General features: G+C 44.0%; 1 protein-coding gene across 4 annotated transcripts in view; it reads left to right on the forward strand.

Annotated features, from left to right (window-relative positions):
- DLG5 (discs large MAGUK scaffold protein 5) overlaps positions 1-18,114 on the forward strand; it is a 139,652-nt gene that overhangs the window by 67,670 nt on the left and 53,868 nt on the right. For all 4 annotated transcript variants that reach the window (XM_077124782.1, XM_077124783.1, XM_077124784.1 and 1 more), the window contains exon 6: positions 17,032-17,291. In XM_077124782.1, coding sequence (XP_076980897.1) covers positions 17,032-17,291 — 260 coding nt within the window. The remainder of the gene's footprint in view (positions 1-17,031; positions 17,292-18,114) is intronic.

Below are 18,114 nucleotides of genomic sequence, written 5' to 3' on the forward strand. Positions count from 1 at the left end.
AACAACCATTCTTGACTAAATCACATCAACCAGGGAGATGACCTCATTACAGTTTCAAATATACAGCATTGAATAAGGATTATTCTACCTTTAAGAAATGGGATTTATATCAAAACGTGGCTTTTCTTAGGGGGCATAATTCCTTTCAAACCAGCACAGTGCTTGTGATCACTTAGCACGTATTCCTGGAGCGCCTGCCTCCTGTGATGCCCTGGGATATCCCTGAGCGAACCCTGAGCCTGTGCTCTCCTGGAACCTACATTTCAGTGGGGGAGATGAGTATTAACCAAATAATCACACACACCTGTGTACTGTTGCAAATGTTGCAGGAGTTACTGAGCAAGGAGATACTTGGTGCAGTGCAGTGTGTATCACAGATGTTTGACTTAATTGGGGACAGGTCAGGGTTTCTGTAGTTTATTTCCTTTGTAGGGATCGGGCGAGATTATGGTTGGAAAGATTGGAAATTTTAAGCCCTATGCAGATATGAGCCAGAGCTATTATCATTGTTTTATGTTGGATGGGTGTGTGGCCTCTGTTCCTGGTGCTCTCTCTGTTGCAGTTGAGTTTCTTCGCTGTTCAGCTTGTGGTTCACACTGATGGAACGTACGCTAGCAGGAAGTCAGACGTGAGCTTGCATGATAACACTGCAAGTTCTTCCCCTCTTATAGCTTACGATCTGGAACTCTACCGGTAACTCAGGCATAGGGAAAGGGCTCAGGCATGTTCTGAGTCTTTAGGTGCGTTGGATGTTTGGAGTTGGAGGGCATTCCCCAGGCGAGGCAGAGACTCCTCTGAGCACCTGGCCCAAGTCCATTGAAATCACTCATGGGGGTCCCTTGGCAAGTTAAAACAGGACTGTTGGGTCTTGCTTGAAAAATGCTGGTGTATAACAGTCTGAACTCATCTCATAACTTAGCATGACTTGATATTCATTGCTTTCTTTTCATTTGAAAGTTTTTTAAGCTGTTATACAATTATAAGAGCAGTTGCAAATACAGTACAAAGAAATTTTTCTGCCTCTGCCTTACTCAAGAGCATGATGCCAGCCTGTGCTTTATCAGCTCTGAAGGGTCTAATGCGTATTTCCTGCAAATAAAGATATTTTCCCATGTAACAGCAAAACAACCATGAGCATCAGGAAATTAGCTAAATATGTTAATACCATCTAATCATCAGATCCTGTGCAAAATTTGCCAGTTGTCTCAGCGGTGTTTTTATAAGAAAAGGGTTCAGTTCATATTGTATTTAGCAGAGTATGTAGTTGTCATGTCTTTTCAGATGCCTTCCATTGGGATCAGTGCCTCTCGCTTCCCTTATCTTCTTGACCTTGATGCTTTTGAAGATTATAAGCCGATTATTATTATTTTTAAAACTTTGTATTTTTAAATAATTTCAAACTCACAGGACAGTTTTGGAACACAGAATTCCAAACTACCTCTATGCCCCGACAGTTGCATCCACCAATTTTAATGTTCTGCCATTCTCATTCTGTCTGTGCAACAGTCTATCAGTCCATCTGTCTATCTGCATCCATCTAGCTGTCTATTTATCAACCCATTTTCTCTCATCTAAGTGTGGGTTGTGTAAGTTGTACTTCTTGAACATTTAACACTGCCTTTTATGTTTCCTAAGAGCAAGAATGTTTACTTATGTAACCACCTTAAATACAGCTATTTAGTTTGAGAGATTTAGCATTGATATAAAACTTCTACTCTGTATTCTAATTATCTCCTGTGTTCCCCAAATATCCTTTTGGGTCTTTTCTCCCCCTTTTTAGATCTTATCCATGTTCACATATTACATGTAATTGTCTTTGTCTCTTTAGTTGCTCATTCTTTTTTTTTTTTAACTATGGGAGTGGATACACAACATAAACTTTCCCGTCTCAGCCACTCCCAAGCATACCATTCAATGGGATTTCTCATATTTTCACTGTTGTGGAACCTTTACTACCTGCCATTGCTAAAATTCCTGTCTCCCCAGACAGAAACCCTATGCCCGCTATGCATTAATTCCCTATTCGTCCGACCCCACTCTCCCCATGCCTGACTGCTGTGTTGTAATTTCTGACGCTGTACATTTGCATATTCTCTGATATTTGTTTGTAGTTATCATGGGGCTTAAGTTTAACATCCTGTAATTAGTTAAAAATCCATAATTCCCTTGTTTGCATAAATACTAAAGTGATGTACACACACTATTTCATGTAGTTCTTGTCACAAATTGCAGCTTTATACAGTATGACTCCGAAACCACTGATTTGTCTTGCATTTTATACTGCTGACTTTTAGATCCTGTAGGAAATAAAAAGTTTTACAAACCCAAAACACAATAGTGCTTGCGTTTATATTTACCCCACTTGTTACCCTCCTAGAGATCCTTACTTGTTCTTATGGCTTCCATCTATAGTCTAGTGTCCTTTCCTTTCAACCTACTGAACTCTTTAGCATCTCTTGCAGGTCTGGTCTATTGGTAACAAAATCCCTCAGCTTTTGTTTATCTGGAAATGTCTCAATCACTCTTATTTTTGAAAGATAGGTTTGCTGAATATTAGAAATCTTGATTGGCAGTTTTGCTTTCAGCACTTTAAATGTCACTACCCCCTTGGTTTCAATGAGAAGTCAGTACTTAATGTTATTGCAGCTGCCTTGTGTATGGTATGTTGCTTCTCTCTTGTGGCTTTCAGAATTCTCTTTATCTTTGGCATTTGACAGTTTGATTATAAAATGTGCTGTGGAGCTACTTGGTTTTATCTTAGTTTGAGTTCATTGAGCATCTCGGATATGTACATTCATGTCTTTTGTTAAATTTGGGAAGTTTGCAGCCATGATTTCTTTGAATTTTCTCTTTCTTCTTCTGGGACTCCCACAATGCGTTTATTGGTTCACTTGATGGTGTCCTGCAAGCTCCTTGGGCTCTGTTCGCTTTTCTTTATTCTTCCTTCTTTCTGCTGCTCAGACTGGATGATTTCATTTGTCTTTTTTTCAAGTACTGCTGAGTACTTTTCTGGTTCCAACCTACTGTTGAATCCCTTCAGATAATTTCAGATTTCTTAACTGAGGTCTTCAGCTCTGTTTGGTTCTTTTTCATAATTTCCATCACTCTATTGATACTCTTTTTGCATTCATCTCTCATTTTCTTGATTTACTTTAGTTCTTTATCTGTTTTCCTTTAGCTCTTTGAGCATATATAGGATTTTTTAAGTCTTTCATATGTCCCAGTTCTGGTCCTTCTCTTTGATGGTTTCTAATGCTTTAATCTTCTTTCCCTGGGTCAAAACTTCCTTTCCTTTGTGTATTTTGTAGCCTTTCTTGAAACCTGGACATTTTGATATTTTAATGTGTTTTCGCTGGCATTTAGACTCTGAGGTGTTTGTTCCTTAAGCCTGTATCCAGCTAATGTTATGACAGCTCTCTTTGAATATCAAGAGCTAATGAAAAAGAAAAAGTAGAATAAAGAGTAAAACCTTTCCAAGCCTTTGCAGATCGACCTGTGCAGATGCTCTCTTTCAGAGCTTATCCATATGAAATTAGAAAATAGCTTCAGGCATAGTATTGGGGCTTCCCTGGTCCTTCTGTGCATACATCTTTTCTTGAGCTTGTGTACATGGCCCTTGGAGTTCCCCCATTTACATAGATAGGAATGTCCCTTCTTTTGTAGGAAGCAGTTTCCTCACCAGTCCTGGCACTGTGCTGTGTGTTCTACAGCCAGCAGTCCCTAGCCCCAGGCAACGTGGGTTGACTCCTCTCCCACAGTACTCTGTAGGCAAGCTCTTCTGTAACCGGGATAAACTCTGGGACAGCGAGTCCCTCAGGCCACCACCAGACAGATTGGGCCAGACGTCTGTGCTCCTGATATCTGCGTGAGGGTTACTCCGCTTTCCCTGGAACCAGGATCCAGTACTGGGAGCACTGCAGCTCCATGCCAGGCTGGTGGAGGCGGGGGCAGGGCCGGCCAGGGTGCCATGAGATCCTACCAGTTTTAAGTGGCCTTTTTTTTTTGAGTCGGTACTCGTCCTGTTACTACAGTCTCATAGCTGTTTTCTGGAGCTTTCAGAAATTTCTTTCTGCCCATTCTGGCTGGTTATTCAGAGATTCTTGAGGGGGAAGAGCCCTGAAGTTTCTCACTCTGCCATCTCAGTTGGGGTGCAGGCCAGGTATTGTGTAGGTTTTGTCTGATCATCTCGGTGAGAGTCACAGAAGTAATGCTGCATCTTCTGTTGTAGGCTATCAATCGAAAGACATGTTTTTCATTTGATCTGATCCTCATATTGTTTACTGGACTCTCTTGACTAAGCCTGGGCTCTTCAGGCTTCTCCACCACGACATTACTCTTCCCCTTTGTGATTAATGAGTGTTTTTTAAGGAGATCCTTTGACACTACAAACATGTCATTCCTCATCAGCTTTTCAATTCATCTATCTGTCATCTATCTATTTATCTACCTGTCTGTCATGCATCTGTCAAATCTACCCATGTACCCATCTGTCTGTCCATCTCTATGTGAATTTATGGTTTTCTGTTTTATTTACTAGGTTATAATCCATTATGGCCAATGGGACCCCCTTCAGCCTTGCATTTGTGTCTTTTTTTAGAAACATTTTTTGTTGTGAAATGTAAGATATATATAGAAAAGTGATAAATTTCAAAGTTCACTTTATCATAAGTTATAGATCAAATTTCCAAGTAAAGTATGGGTTACAGTTCTGCAATTTCAGGTATTTCCTTCTGGCTCTTCTAATCCACTAAAAAGAAGTATCTGTGTAATAATTCAGTAGTGATAATCATTTATTAAATCCTAATTTCTTTGTTAAAACTCCTTCCTCTCATCTGATCATTCTCAATCTTCAGGGATATTTGGGCAATGACCATTCTAACTTCTTCATGTTGAATAGGGTATAGACATTATGGGGTGGGGGAATGCAACTGGTCGATGTTCTGGAAGAGACTGGTACCTCTAAGTTTCAGGGCTTATCTGGGCCTAGGAACAATCTGGAAGTTTTAAGTTTCTGAAAAATAGTGTTTGTCTTTTTGACATTTCTCATCTGTTCTGGTTTGCTGTTGCTGCTGGAATGCAATATACCAGAAATGGATCAGCTTTTATAAAGGGGTTTATTAAGTTTCAAGTTTACAATTCTAAGATCGTAAAAATGTCCAAATTAAGGGATCCAGAGAAAGAAACCTTGTCACATGGGAAGACATGTGGCTGGTGGCTGGTGGTCCTTGTTCCCAGTTCTGTTGCCTCCAGCTTCTGATTCCAGTGGCTTTCTCTCCAAGCATCTGTGGGCCTTCGCTTACCACCTCCAGGGTAAAACTCAGGGTTTCATCTCTTAGTTTAGCATTTCCCGGGGCCAAAGATTTCTTCTTTTCAGGTTCTGGCTATTTGTGTGAGTCCTTGCTTAAACACCTGGGCTGTTTCTATCTCGACCTCCAAAAGGCTGTGTCTGTATCTGTTCTGCACTCTTGCTCCATGAGCCCTCTTCAGGACTCCAGTAAACTTATTAAGACCCATCTTGAATGGGTGGAGTCACATCTCCATCTAATCAAAAGGTCACACCCTACAATATTGAATTAGGATTGAAAAAGCATGGCTGCCCCCGCAGGACTGGATTAGAATGAAGAGAACACGGCTTCAGGGGTGCAGGGGTACTTTAGTGGCAGAATTCTCACCTGCTGTGTGGAAGACCTGGGTTCAATTTCTGACCCATGCACTGCCCCCCAAAAACAAACAAGGAAGCAAACAAACAAAAAAATTCAGCAGATGGTGCTGCAATAACTCACATGGTGAAAGAATGAAACATGACCCCTGCCGTACAGCATACAAAAAAAAAAGAGAGAGCATGGCTTTCCTGGGATATTTAAGTTTCAAGGCAGCATACCATCATAATCGAAGCACTTCCTTGCTTTCTGGCACAAGATGTTCTAGGCTCCTTTTAATATTTTCCCGCCCTAGCCCTGGAAATCAACCTTTTCTCCAAGGAGCTCTCATTTCTTTAGTGGAGAATGGTATTTAGAGGCAAGATCTAAATGCTGGATATGCTGATAGGTATTGAGGTCTCACTGCTCCCAGGTCTTTTCAGTGGCAGAAGTAGGGAATATCTGTACACACACGCGCGTGCGCGCGCACACACACACACACACACACTTGCATTTGTGTCTGTCAGTCACCATGAAGTCATACTTCACACCTCCAATCCAGTACTGTGGGGTTCATTCAGGTTTCTCCCTTTCATTTTTTTTTATATGTTCTATGGCTGGGGTCACATTTCATTCTTTTTTCCATATTACTGTCCTATTATTATAGCACCATTTGTCCAAAATTTTTTTGTTGCGGGGGAAGAGTACATGGACTGGGAATGGAACCTGGGTCTTCTGCATGGCTGGTAAGAATTCTATGACTGAGCTACCCTTGCAATCCTCTCTTTCCATTTTTGTAAGTCCTCCTCCCACAGTGAGAAGCCTGGCGCCCATTATCCATGAGGTACTTACTTCCTTGACCAGCGCCCCCATCCATAACCTGCATGGACCCCTCCCCATCCCACATGGACTCCCATTTCCTCAGGGTCCCTCTCCTGCAGGGACCCTGCCTTGCTTTGCCACACCCAGTGTCCTCAGGTTCAGAAAGGGGAAGAGGAAGGACTTTCTTCTCATTTTTATACTATGGTTATTTTTCCTGATTGCAAAATTAATATATATTCTGTAACAACAAAAGAATCAAATGCTATAGGAATTTTTAAAATAAAAAGGAGAATTCTTTCTCTAGTCTCGTCTCGCAGAAAGAACTACTGGTAGTGTATTACCAGTGAAAGGTTTGAGACTTTTATCTGCACACACTGAACCCTTTTTATTTTACAAAATAGCATCATACAATACAATTTGTTGCTAAAACTGTTTTTGTTTTTTGCTTAATAGGTCATGTATATTTTTCTGTTTTAGCACATTCTGTGTCACTGTTTTTACATTCTGTAGAGTATTGGATTCCGTGGAAGCCCCTAGCCGATTTAACCAGTCTCCTATTGACCGTCCTTTCTGCTCTTTTAAATATTTTTCCATTATAAACTATATTGTATTTAAAAGTTTGCTTCCGTTGTTTGTTTATCTGGTAATTGTTGAGGTCCTATATGGAATACCTCAGCGAGGGACGCCCTGATACCCTGACCCCTCTGCCTGGGGACCCGGGTCATGTAGAGGCAGGCCTGGGCTGGACGCTGGGCTTATACTTAGCTGTTGGCCGAATCTCCCAGGAGGGGGAGCTAAGTGCAGACCGGGACAGCCCCTGGAATCCTGTGCCCTGCGGGGAGCACTTTGGGCCCCGCAGTCCCCTGTGCCTGACTCCGTGACTGGCCTGCTGCCTGCTCCACACCCCTGCCTTCCTTTCCCCTGTCCTGGGAACAGTTCCAGGGGGGTGGGGTGATGCTCCGGAGCAGTGCTTTAAGGGTGAAAGGAAGCACCAAGGAGAAAGTACTGTGTCCACGGACGTGCACACCACTCGTGAGTCCCCCGCAGAGGGCCTTTCTCCTGCACGCATGTGCACAGAGCTTCCTAGAGCAGCCGTTGAGACTGTGGGGTTTCACCATGCAGACCTCACTCACCTGTCGGAAGCAGGTGAGTGTGGAGCCCCTGTGGTGAATCAGGGCCAGCCTGCCTCTGCGCTCCCCGATATCTCTGTTGGTTGTGGGACTACACGTGCTGACTCCCTGACGAAGGGGCAGATACCCTTCCCTGGCTTCACCCTTTGCCACCCTTGTTTCCTTGCCCATCTGCCTGCTCTGACCTTGGCTCACATAACCTTTTGCCTTGGGGTTTAGTTTGGATTTTATTCTTCTTTGAGAGATTCATAGTTTCAAAAGTGTTTGTGACTCCAGTTTTCCCCAAGAGAACCTCACAGCCTTGTTAGAAAGTGGCAGAGTAGGCTTCTGGCATAATTCAGCTCATGGCTGCCAACAGGGTTAAATGAGGGGTGCACGCAAAACACGAGTGCCACATGCATGGTGCGTTTGAAGCACTGATGGTGTTTGCTGTTATAAAGTCCTTTCAGTTCTGGGTTTGCAGAAACTGGAGCCCTTGTACATTGCTAGTGGGAACATAAATGGTGCAGCTACTGTGGAAAACAGTTCGGCAGATCCTTAGAAAGTTAAACAAAGGTGCCTTATGACCCAGAAGTTCCACTCTTAGGTATATGCTCCGTGTAATCGAAAACATGTCCAGGAGGTGGAACAACCCAAATGTCCATCGACAGGTTAATGAATGATAAAATGTGGCCCGTCCATCCAGTGGCATATTATTCAGCCATAAAAAAGAATGTACTTGTGCACATGCTACAGTGTGGATGAGCCGTGAGAACATTATGCTGAATGAAAGAAACCAGACACAGGAGATCACATTTTGCAGGATTCCATTCAGGTGAAATGTCCAGTAGGTAAATCCATAGTGACAGAAAGCTGGTGAGTGGTTGCCAGGGGCTGAGGGGGTGTGGTGAGGAAGAGAGAGTGACAGCTTAATAGGTATGGGATTTATTTTCAGGATGATGAAAATGTTCTGAAATTGGATAGTGGTGGTGGTTGCACAACCTTGTAAATATACTAAACACCAACTGAAGTTTCACTTTAAAACAGTGAATTATATTAAAAAGAAAACCTTCCATTTATTGTCTCATTATACATATATATAATATATATATATATATATAAATCTGCCCTCATGGAGCATAAAGTTTTATTGCCTTCCTATTTCTGACTTTCCTTAGGATTTACACAGTTGTTAAAGACATTCAGATTGAGACATCACTGCCCCCCATTCCCTTCCTCTCTCTTTCCCTTTTCCTGTCCCCATTCCCTAAATGAAGGTAGAAGGTTTTTTCTGTCCTACCCCTTTGTCCCATCCCTTGGCTTCCTTTTCCTCAAGGCTTACCCTTTAGAGGGGAGGGTTAAATGTTGGTGGTTGCGATTCCCCCGGCCTGTTCGGCTAGACTGGTGCCACCTGGCTGGTGCCACCTTCCAACCCCAGGAGGGGAGGGGACCCAGCTCTCGGGGTGATTTCATCTGTGAATTGTCAGGGCTGCCAGTGCTCCCCTCAGCCTGGGCAGGATGGCCCCAGGTTTGCCCTCCACTGGTCCCAGAGGGCAAAAGTTAGCCTCCGTGGACAAGGCCGGTTTTGTTGCTTGGTTCCTCCCACGCCTTGTCAACTTGAAGAGGCCCTTGCTGGGTAAATGGTGCTGTTTGACCTGCGTGTTTGCTCGAGGGATTTGTGGGGCTCTCCTGCCTCAGTATGATTTATCACAGAGGAAATGAGTCAGCCCTGGGTGGGGGGAGGCAATGCGGGCCTGGGTCTTGGCCCCTCTCCTGGCTGAGAGCAGCAGAGAGGCTGCTCGTGTGGGTGCAGAGGGGGTGGGGAAGGCCGCAGCCGGACACACAGTCTCCTGATGCGCCATCTTGGATTCTTTCAGGCTGCACTGGGAGCGCCCCAGCGACCAGCGCAGATGCTGCCAAGCCTTGGCTGGGGAAGCAGTGTAGAGGATGTTGAAATTATATATATAGTTTGGTAAAACAGGTGAACAAAGTAACCACGGAACACCTCAGCAGTGGTGATACCGGCCCCCAGCGCAGCCTCGGGCTCAGTCCTGAGAGATGACTTCTCTGCTAACCCCTGAAATCTTGTCTTAGATACTTTTCTCTCATATTTAATCCAAACACAGACTTTGTTTTCATTTTCTGTAACCTACCTCTTTTTTAAACCCAACAATAGATCATGAGTCCCTTACTCTTTTCTCTAACTTCAGAGCATCCAACAAGGCATTTGTAGTTTCGTTGTCAGCAATGGCCTGGCCACATTCTGAGTGTGTGAAGCATCTTGTTTGTTCACACTTTTGCCAGATTACAAGTATTCTTTCTGCGGGCATGCTTACATCTGCCCGCATACTTTCATGTATTTTCTTCAGTTTGATTCTTAGAGATAAAATGGCTGGGTTCAAGGCGGTGCACATTTTCTCTCTTTACAGGTCCTATTAGTCTATTTGGGAAATTTAATAAGTCCCGAGAAGCCTTCTCTTTTCTCTTTCTTGCCCCGCCCTCTGTCTTTTGTAGTTCCTGAAGGTGACTTTCTTTTCCCAGGAACTCCAGGTTAATGCCCTTTCAGGAGCCTGGAGGGAGGATGAGAGGCAGGAAAGAGGAAAGCAGTTTCTTGGTGTCTGTAGGGCAGCCCTCAGGTGAAGCCCAGATAATGAACATTTCTGGTCCATCCTGGAGCACAGCTCGGAGAGCGTTCTCTTCTTGGTCAGCTTCTTTTCCAGGAGCAGCCCCGGCTGCAGCTGCTGCACTGGGTGGATAGAACCCATCCCTGATTTTGTGCCTCCCCCACCACCACTCCCACCCGGCGGCCTCTGAGCCCCACCTGGAGTGAAAAGATGAGAGGTGTTTGAGCCTGTGAGCCCGTCTTTGTCCTGTGGAAAAGGGGTTGTCCTGTATGATCCCAAGGTTAGAAGTTACAGTAGGTGGTTTCAGCTCAGAGTAAGCAGGACCTTCTTGTGCAGTCTTTGCCCATGGGGTAGACTGAGCCACAGACTTAGTACGTGGAAACGGGTGGGGTACTGGCCTGGCATCCTCCAGGATCCCTTCTGACCCCAAGGCTCGATACCTTATCAAAGCTGATTGAGCGTCAGAAAGGAACCCTGGGTTTTCCCCTGACCTCCCTGGCTCACTGGGAGCTTGTGGTCCCTTCTGACCCTGATTGTCAGGCAGTCCCTGGTCCAGTAATCCCCCCCCGGAGTGTTTGGGTGATTTATCTCCCAATGAAGAGAGGCCAAGCCATCATGTAGACCCCAGAGCATGTAGCCCACCAGTGAAAGTGGACAGAACTAGGCCAGGGTCCAGAAAAGGTTTTCATTTACATCACCTCCAGGCTACCTTTTTTTTTTTTCTAAAACTTTTATTAATTTTTAAATTGTCTTTTAAAAATATAACAACAAAGAAACACAAACATCCCTAGCATATGATCATTCCATTCTACATATATAATCAGTAATTCATAATATCATCACATAGTTGCATATTCATCATCATAATAATTTCTTAGAATATTTGCATCAATTCAGAAAAAGAAATAAAAAGACAACCGAAAAAAATTCATACATACCATACCCTTACCCCTCCCTTTCTTTTTTTAAATTTGTTTATTTTTTATTTATGATACATAACCACATACAAACACAAACATTCTTATCATATGATCATTCCATTCTTGTTATATAATCAATAACTCACACTATCATCACAGTTGTATATTCATCATCATGAGCATTTCTTAGAACATCTGCATCAATTCAGAAAAAGCAATAAAAAGACAACCGAAAAAAATTCATGGATACCATACCCCTTACCCCTCCCCTTCTCCAATCAGTATTTCAATCTGCAAAACTTATTTTAACATTTGTTCCCCTGTTATTTATTTATTTTTTAATCCATGTTTTACTTGTCCGTCGAAAAGGTAGACAAAAGGAGCATCAGACAAAAGGCTCTCACAGCCACACAGTCACACTGTGACAGCCATATCATCATACAGTTATCTTCAAGAAACATGGCTACCAGAGCACAGCTCCACATTTTCAGGCAGTTCCCTCTAGCCTCTCCATTACATCTGACGAAAAGGTGCTATTTATTTAGTTCATAAGAATAACCTCTAGGATAACCTCTTGACTCGGTGTGGAATCTCGTAGCTACTGACACTTTATTTTGTCTCATTTCTCTCTTCCCCCTATTGGTCGAGAAGAATTTCTTAGTCCTTTGATGCTGAATTCCAGCTCATTCTAGGATTTCTGTCCCACGTTGCCAGGAAGGGCCACACCCCTGGGAGTCATGTCCTACGTAGAGAAGGCAGTGAGTTTGCTTTTGTGTTGCCCAAGAGAGAGCAGCCACATCTGAGCAACAGAAGAGGTTCTCTTGGGGGTGACTCTTAGGCCTAATTTTAAGTAGGCTTGACCTATCCTTTGTGGGGTTAAGTTTCTTATGAATAAACCCCAAGATTGGAGTCTCAGCCTATAGCTTTGGCTGTCCCCACTGCCTGTGAGAATATCAAGAATTCTCCACTTGGGGAAGTTGAATTTTCCCCCTTTCTCACCATTCCCCCTAGGGGACTCTGCAAATACTTCCCTATTCACTGTTCAAATCACTCTGGGATTTACCTGGGCATCACTCTGGACAAACCCACAAAATCGCATGCCCTGTGCGAGGTTCCAAGTACTATGGTGTTCAATTAAGCTGTCCACATAAGTTATATTAGGAAATGCACTAGTTAAAATATAAATTTTGTACGCAAGAGCTGAATCACCTTAACACCACCCTTAAAAATTTATGTGTAGGGATTTGCCTTCCAAATTCTCTTATGCTGCACTGTATTAGAAAAAATGTATCTTTGTCTTATAAAATACCAAATCCTAAATAAAATATTTAGATTGCCCTCTTTTTTCAATTTAAAAACAATTTGAACTCTTGATTACATATTTCCAACAACTTTGAATTTCAACTCTTCATAACATTCTATGATAATTTCTTCTTGATATGCTAACATGTTCATTTTATGTTTGCTTGTCTCACACTTATGTTAAAGTTTTAAAATATTAGTTATCCAGGCCAACTTTTAAACTATTTTGTTTCTTAGTGAAGCTTGTAAGACAGTTTGGAAGGAGAGCACTTGACTGGTCTGCCCAGGGCTGCCCCCTTGTGGCAACTTGGCCCTGCAGTGAACCAGATCGACTCATCTGGGGCCAGTGGGCTTGTCACCTGGCTTAGGGGATGTTTGGTCAGTGAACATTGGAAATCGTTTTTATTGGGATTTTTGAGTATTTCCCATGAATAAGGACAATCCAGTTTAGATGGTGAACCTCTTCCAGACTTGGGTACAGGGTGTTGATTCATGAGGAAGACAGTGTGTGACAGAGTGTGGGGCCCTCACCTGTAGCTGTGGGCCCGGCACCAGGCAGTGTCCTTGGTGCCTGCAGCCGCTCATTGTCTGCACCTGAGCACATTCGGCTGTCTTTCCGTTTGTCATGCACTCGTAGGCCCAGTTCCCGTTTGCCGGGTGACTTATGGGAAAGAAGGATGTTACATCTTGGTCTAGCTTGCTAACTGCCGGAATCAATATACCAGAAACGGAATGGCTTTTAAAAAGGGGAATTTAATAAGTTGCTAATTTGCAGTTCCAAGGCCAAGAAAATGTCCCAATTAAAACAAGTCTATAGAAATGTCCAATCAAAGGCATCCAAATAAACAAATACAGGGAAAAATACCTTGGTTCAAGAAGGCTGATGAAGTTCACGGTTTCTTTCTCAAGTGAGAAGGCACATGGCGAACACAGTCAAGGTTTCTTTCTCATCTGGAAGGGCACATGGTGAACACGACATCATCTGCTAGCTTTCTCTCCTGGCTTCCTGTTTCGTGAAGCTCCCCAGGAGGCATTTTACTTCTTCATCTCCAAAGCACTGGCTGATGGACTCTTTGCTTCATGGGGCTGCAGCATTCTCTGCCCTCTCCAAATCTCTCATTCCCCAAAGTGTTTCCTCTTTTATAGGACTCAAGTAAACCAATCAAGACCCACCCAAATGCGTGGAGACACATCTCCCCTCAGCTTAACAATCGCTCTTGATTGGGAGACATCTCCAGGGAGATGATCTAATTACAGATTCAAACATACAATATTGAATAGGGATTATTCTACCATTTTATGAAATGAGATTTTGAGTAAAACATGGCTTTTCTAGGGTCCATACATCCTTTCAAACCAGCACACATCTCCATCTCACCCCATCCACAAAAGTATATCCCAGGTTCTTGAAAGATGAAAATGTGAAAAGTAAAACATTATTCCAGTAGCAGAGTATCTTTATGATCTCAAGGTAGGAAAGAATTTCTTAACAAAGACAACCAAAGTGCAAGCCATAAAGGAAATTATTGATGAATGTTGTCGTATTAAAACATAAAACTTCTGTAACATTAAAGACTCTGCAAAGAAATCTAAAAGCCACATATTGGGAGAAAATATTTTTAATGACTATAAGTGAGAAAGGATTAGTGCTTGGAATTTAAAAATAATTCTTATGTGGGGGGAGCTATAGGGGAGAGCGAGAAGGGAAGGGTTCAGAAAAAAGGAAGGGGGAGAAGTCAAAGGCTATGAACAGGTAATTCACAGAAGAGAATATAATTAAAGAGCCTAAGGATAGTTGCTCGGTCTCTTTAGTAATCAGGACTACACATTAAAAAAATATATAATGTTTTTGAATCTATGAGTTCGGCAATATTTTTCAAGATCTGACCATATGCAATGTTGGGGAGTATGTGTCAACAACAGAAACTCTCAGAACTTCTGCCCACAACTGGTGGGGCGTGAATTAGTATAGACTGTTTGGAGAACAATTTGGGATTATCCAGTAAATTGGGAAAGTACATATCCCAAGAGTTAGCCTATCTGCTTCTAGATAACCACCCCATAGGAGAGTCTCACAGGTGTATGATAGGAGATGTGTACGATAATGCCCATGGCAGTGTGATTTATAATAAACAAATGGAGGCAATATGCATCACTTGGAAAAAGGGTAATGTTATATGGTCATATAGTGAAATATACCCTATATCAGCTTGACTAAATCTCACAAAGAAGTGATGAATGCACAATGGTGTGATACTACTAAACATTTTTATGGGAATATAAATTGTGTAAACATGTTATATATGGAAACAATCACTGGAAATTCAGGGGAGCGGTCCCTTCTAGGGGGAGGAGGTGAGTGGAATCGGCAAGGAATGTGCATTGGGGCTTTTACACTAGGAATGTTTGCATTTCCTTCCACACAATTTGAGATGTGACACAATATTAAGATTTATTAGAGCAAAGTAATGGGTACATACAATCTCAGTGCATTATATTTACTATGCTTTTCTGTAGGTTTGGAAGATATTTCTTTTCTTTTCAAGAACAGGTTTTAAGTGATAGAGTGGGCTTAGAGCAACAGTTTTCTGGCTGAATTACTCAGTATGCAATCCTGTTCCACCACAGTACATCTCTCTTTTTTTTTTAACATGACAGTGAAGATTTTGACTGTCTGTGGAACCCATTTACTACTTTATAAAGTACGTTTTGTTTTTGGTGTCCCTGAAAGATTTGCTTTGATAGAAAGGGTTCTGCTTTAAAAAAAAAAAAAGAAAAGAAAAGAAAAAGACTAAAAGCCCTGAGTGAGCTCCCGTCTTAGATGCTGTTCCTTCGTGTTCTGCAGTTGTTGGATCTAAAACTTTAGTCTTAGAGGAAGGAGCTCACGCACTGTGACTCTGGTTTGCTGGTTAACTCTTTTTGGCTTTGTTTCTGTTAGGGCTGACCCCACCTCCACGCCTCCAAAGGGAATTTCCCATCGTCCCAGGGTCTGGCGCTCCGGGCTGCACAGATCTGATAGCTCAGGGTCCGTGCTGAAGGGCCCCGTGATGCCTGGAGCTGGACCGGCTAATGCAGATGTTCTGGTTCAGTCCCGTTGTTTGAGGAATAAGGGAACTGAAACCCTGAGAGGCAGAGTAACCCACCAAAGGTCTCAGGGTCCCCCAAGGGGCTTAGCAGAAGTCCACAGACCCCTGACATCTTCTTAGCTCTTAATTTTTCTCTTGATGTCCTAAAAGTGAACTTGAGAGCCTGTAAATCAGCCTATAACACTCTGTTGCTTAAATCCTTCCTACGGTTTCCTGTCTCAGGCAGGATTTATTTTTCCCTGTGGGTCTTGAAGGTCTGAAAGACCCAGTCTGAGCCCACATTTCCATCCTCCTTTTGATCCCACTTCCACTTATTCACAGGTTCCAGCTATTCCACCCTGCCCTTCCCTCTGTGCAGGTTCCAGCTATTCCACCCTGCCCTTCCCCCTGTGCAGGGTCCAGCAATTCCACCCTGCCCTTCTCTCTCTGCAGGATCCAGCTATTCTGCCCTGCCCTTTTCTCTATGCAGGATCCAGCTATTCTGCCCTGACTTTCTTTCTGTGCCGACAACATGCCAGGTTGTTCCTGCCTCAGGACCTTTGCACTTGCTCTCCCCTCTGCCAGGTCTATGCTTGGCTGCTTACTGTTCTTCATTTGTATCTAAGCTCAGAAGTCACCTTGGAGAGGCCTCCCCAGACCTTTTACTCCCTGCCACTCCAAAGTCTCTCTCACTAGCCCATTATTCTATTTTCTTTTTAATTATCTTGATAGCCCTTATCATGATCTAAAGTCATTTTCTTCTGTTTTGTTTATTTAATCTATCTATCTCCTGTCATTAGAATATCAAGTCCCTAGGGGCATCGTCTCTATCTGTCCTGTCCAGTGTCGCCAACCTGTGGAGCAGTACGCTAACATATTAGTACTTGTGTCAGGCCCCCAGCAGCTCCCCTCCACTCCCCTGCCAGATTTGGTGATCCACTGGGAGGACTCGAGGTACAGTGTGTAGTTCTCACTACACGGTGAAGATTTATTATAGTGAAAGCATACGGAGCAAAATCAGCAAAGGGAAAAGGCTCACGGAACCAAGTCCACGTTTCCAGGAGTCCTCTCTCCCCACGAGTCACACGGGACATGTGTCATTCCTCTAGCTTCTTAACCCAGTGAAACATTGTCTACAAGGAAGTCTGGTCAGGCAGGCACCCTCTGCCTGGCGCGTACCAGGATTCCAGCTCCCAGAAGGAGAGCAGGGGTTTGGAGCATATTGCGTTGTTGGTACAGCTGAGGCACCACGAGCCAATTTGGTCGTTTAGGGAACGTTTTACGTCAGTACAGGGTGCTCTTTACCCTTCAAGTTCGTGGACCCAGCCCAGGGCCAACCTTGCTAAGAGGCCTTTTTGAGGAGAGAAGGCTTAGGCTGCTGGTTCAGTGCTTTCTGCACAGTACTTAATAGCTGCTCGTGAACATATCAATCTTGTGGGGCTGCTGGGCCTGTGGAATCAGACAGACAGACAGACAGAAGGGGGGAGGGGCAAGTTCTAGGCTTCCTCCTCCCGCAGGCCCTTGGTTAGCGCCACCCTCTGTGTCCCCAGGTGTTGAAGCACAACGGGTCATCCGAGATTCTCAACAAGCTGTACGACACGGCCATGGACAAGCTGGAGGTGGTGAAGAAGGACTACGACGCCCTGTGGAAGAGGTACAGCGAGAAAGTTGCCATCCACAACTCGGACCTGAACCGCCTGGAGCAGCTGGAGGAGGAGAACCAGCGGCTGCTGAAGCAGACGGAGATGCTGACCCAGCAGAGGGACACGGCCATCCAGCTGCAGCACCAGTGCGCCCTCTCCCTGAGGAGGTAGGAGCCGGGGATGGGGGTGGGACACAGCCTGATGACAACAAGGGGGCACGGCCTGCCTCCTCCACCTGCTGCACGTTCTCCAATGGCGGTCACAGAGCCGAGTGGACTTTGTCGTGGGGTCCCTGTGTTTTGTGGGCTTGTGGCCATCTGCAAGGCTTCTAGCCACTTTTAGGGATTAAAAACAGCACAACTTACAGGTCGCAGGGAACATTTTTTGACACTTGATATGTCTTATGAATTGTGGTTCTTTCCTCCTCTCTGAGCACCTCTGCGTGCTCTGAGCATTCTGTTTCTTAGGTTTCCCCACAGGCCTCTCCCTCTTGGTCAGTTACCCAGCAGATAGGACAGTGAATTGTCCTAGGCATTGTTCTTTCTAAAGTTTTATTTTTTTATGAAGAGTATTATCTTCTTCAGAGATGTGTTTCCTGCCCTCAAACAGCATTTTGTAAGAAGCATTCCCGCAGAACACTTATTCTCCAGGGTCTTCCTGAGCTTCATAAGTAAAAAGGTGTTTTTTCTGGATGAATAAGCCTGGGAATTGCTGGGACAAGTTTCTTTACCTCGGACTTCTCAGGGCCTGTCTCTGATATCATGCAGGGTGACTTTCCAAGGGGGTGGGGAACACAGGATGCAGTGTTTCCCGAACGCAGGTCACCGGAGAACCCAGCACTATTTTGGAGGGGCTCATGCAGGGTTGGTGTCGAGGGAACGTGCTTTGGGAGCTGCAGACTCTCATTTCAAGGCTGCCTCATGTGGAGGGCTCCTTCTGGCCTGGTGAGCTGCTTTTTAGCTCCTGGATGCTGGGGTTCAGCACCCTCTG

The sequence above is a fragment of the Tamandua tetradactyla genome, chromosome 13, assembly GCF_023851605.1.
Source record: "Tamandua tetradactyla isolate mTamTet1 chromosome 13, mTamTet1.pri, whole genome shotgun sequence".
In the NCBI taxonomy this organism is placed as follows: Eukaryota; Metazoa; Chordata; class Mammalia; order Pilosa; family Myrmecophagidae; genus Tamandua; species Tamandua tetradactyla.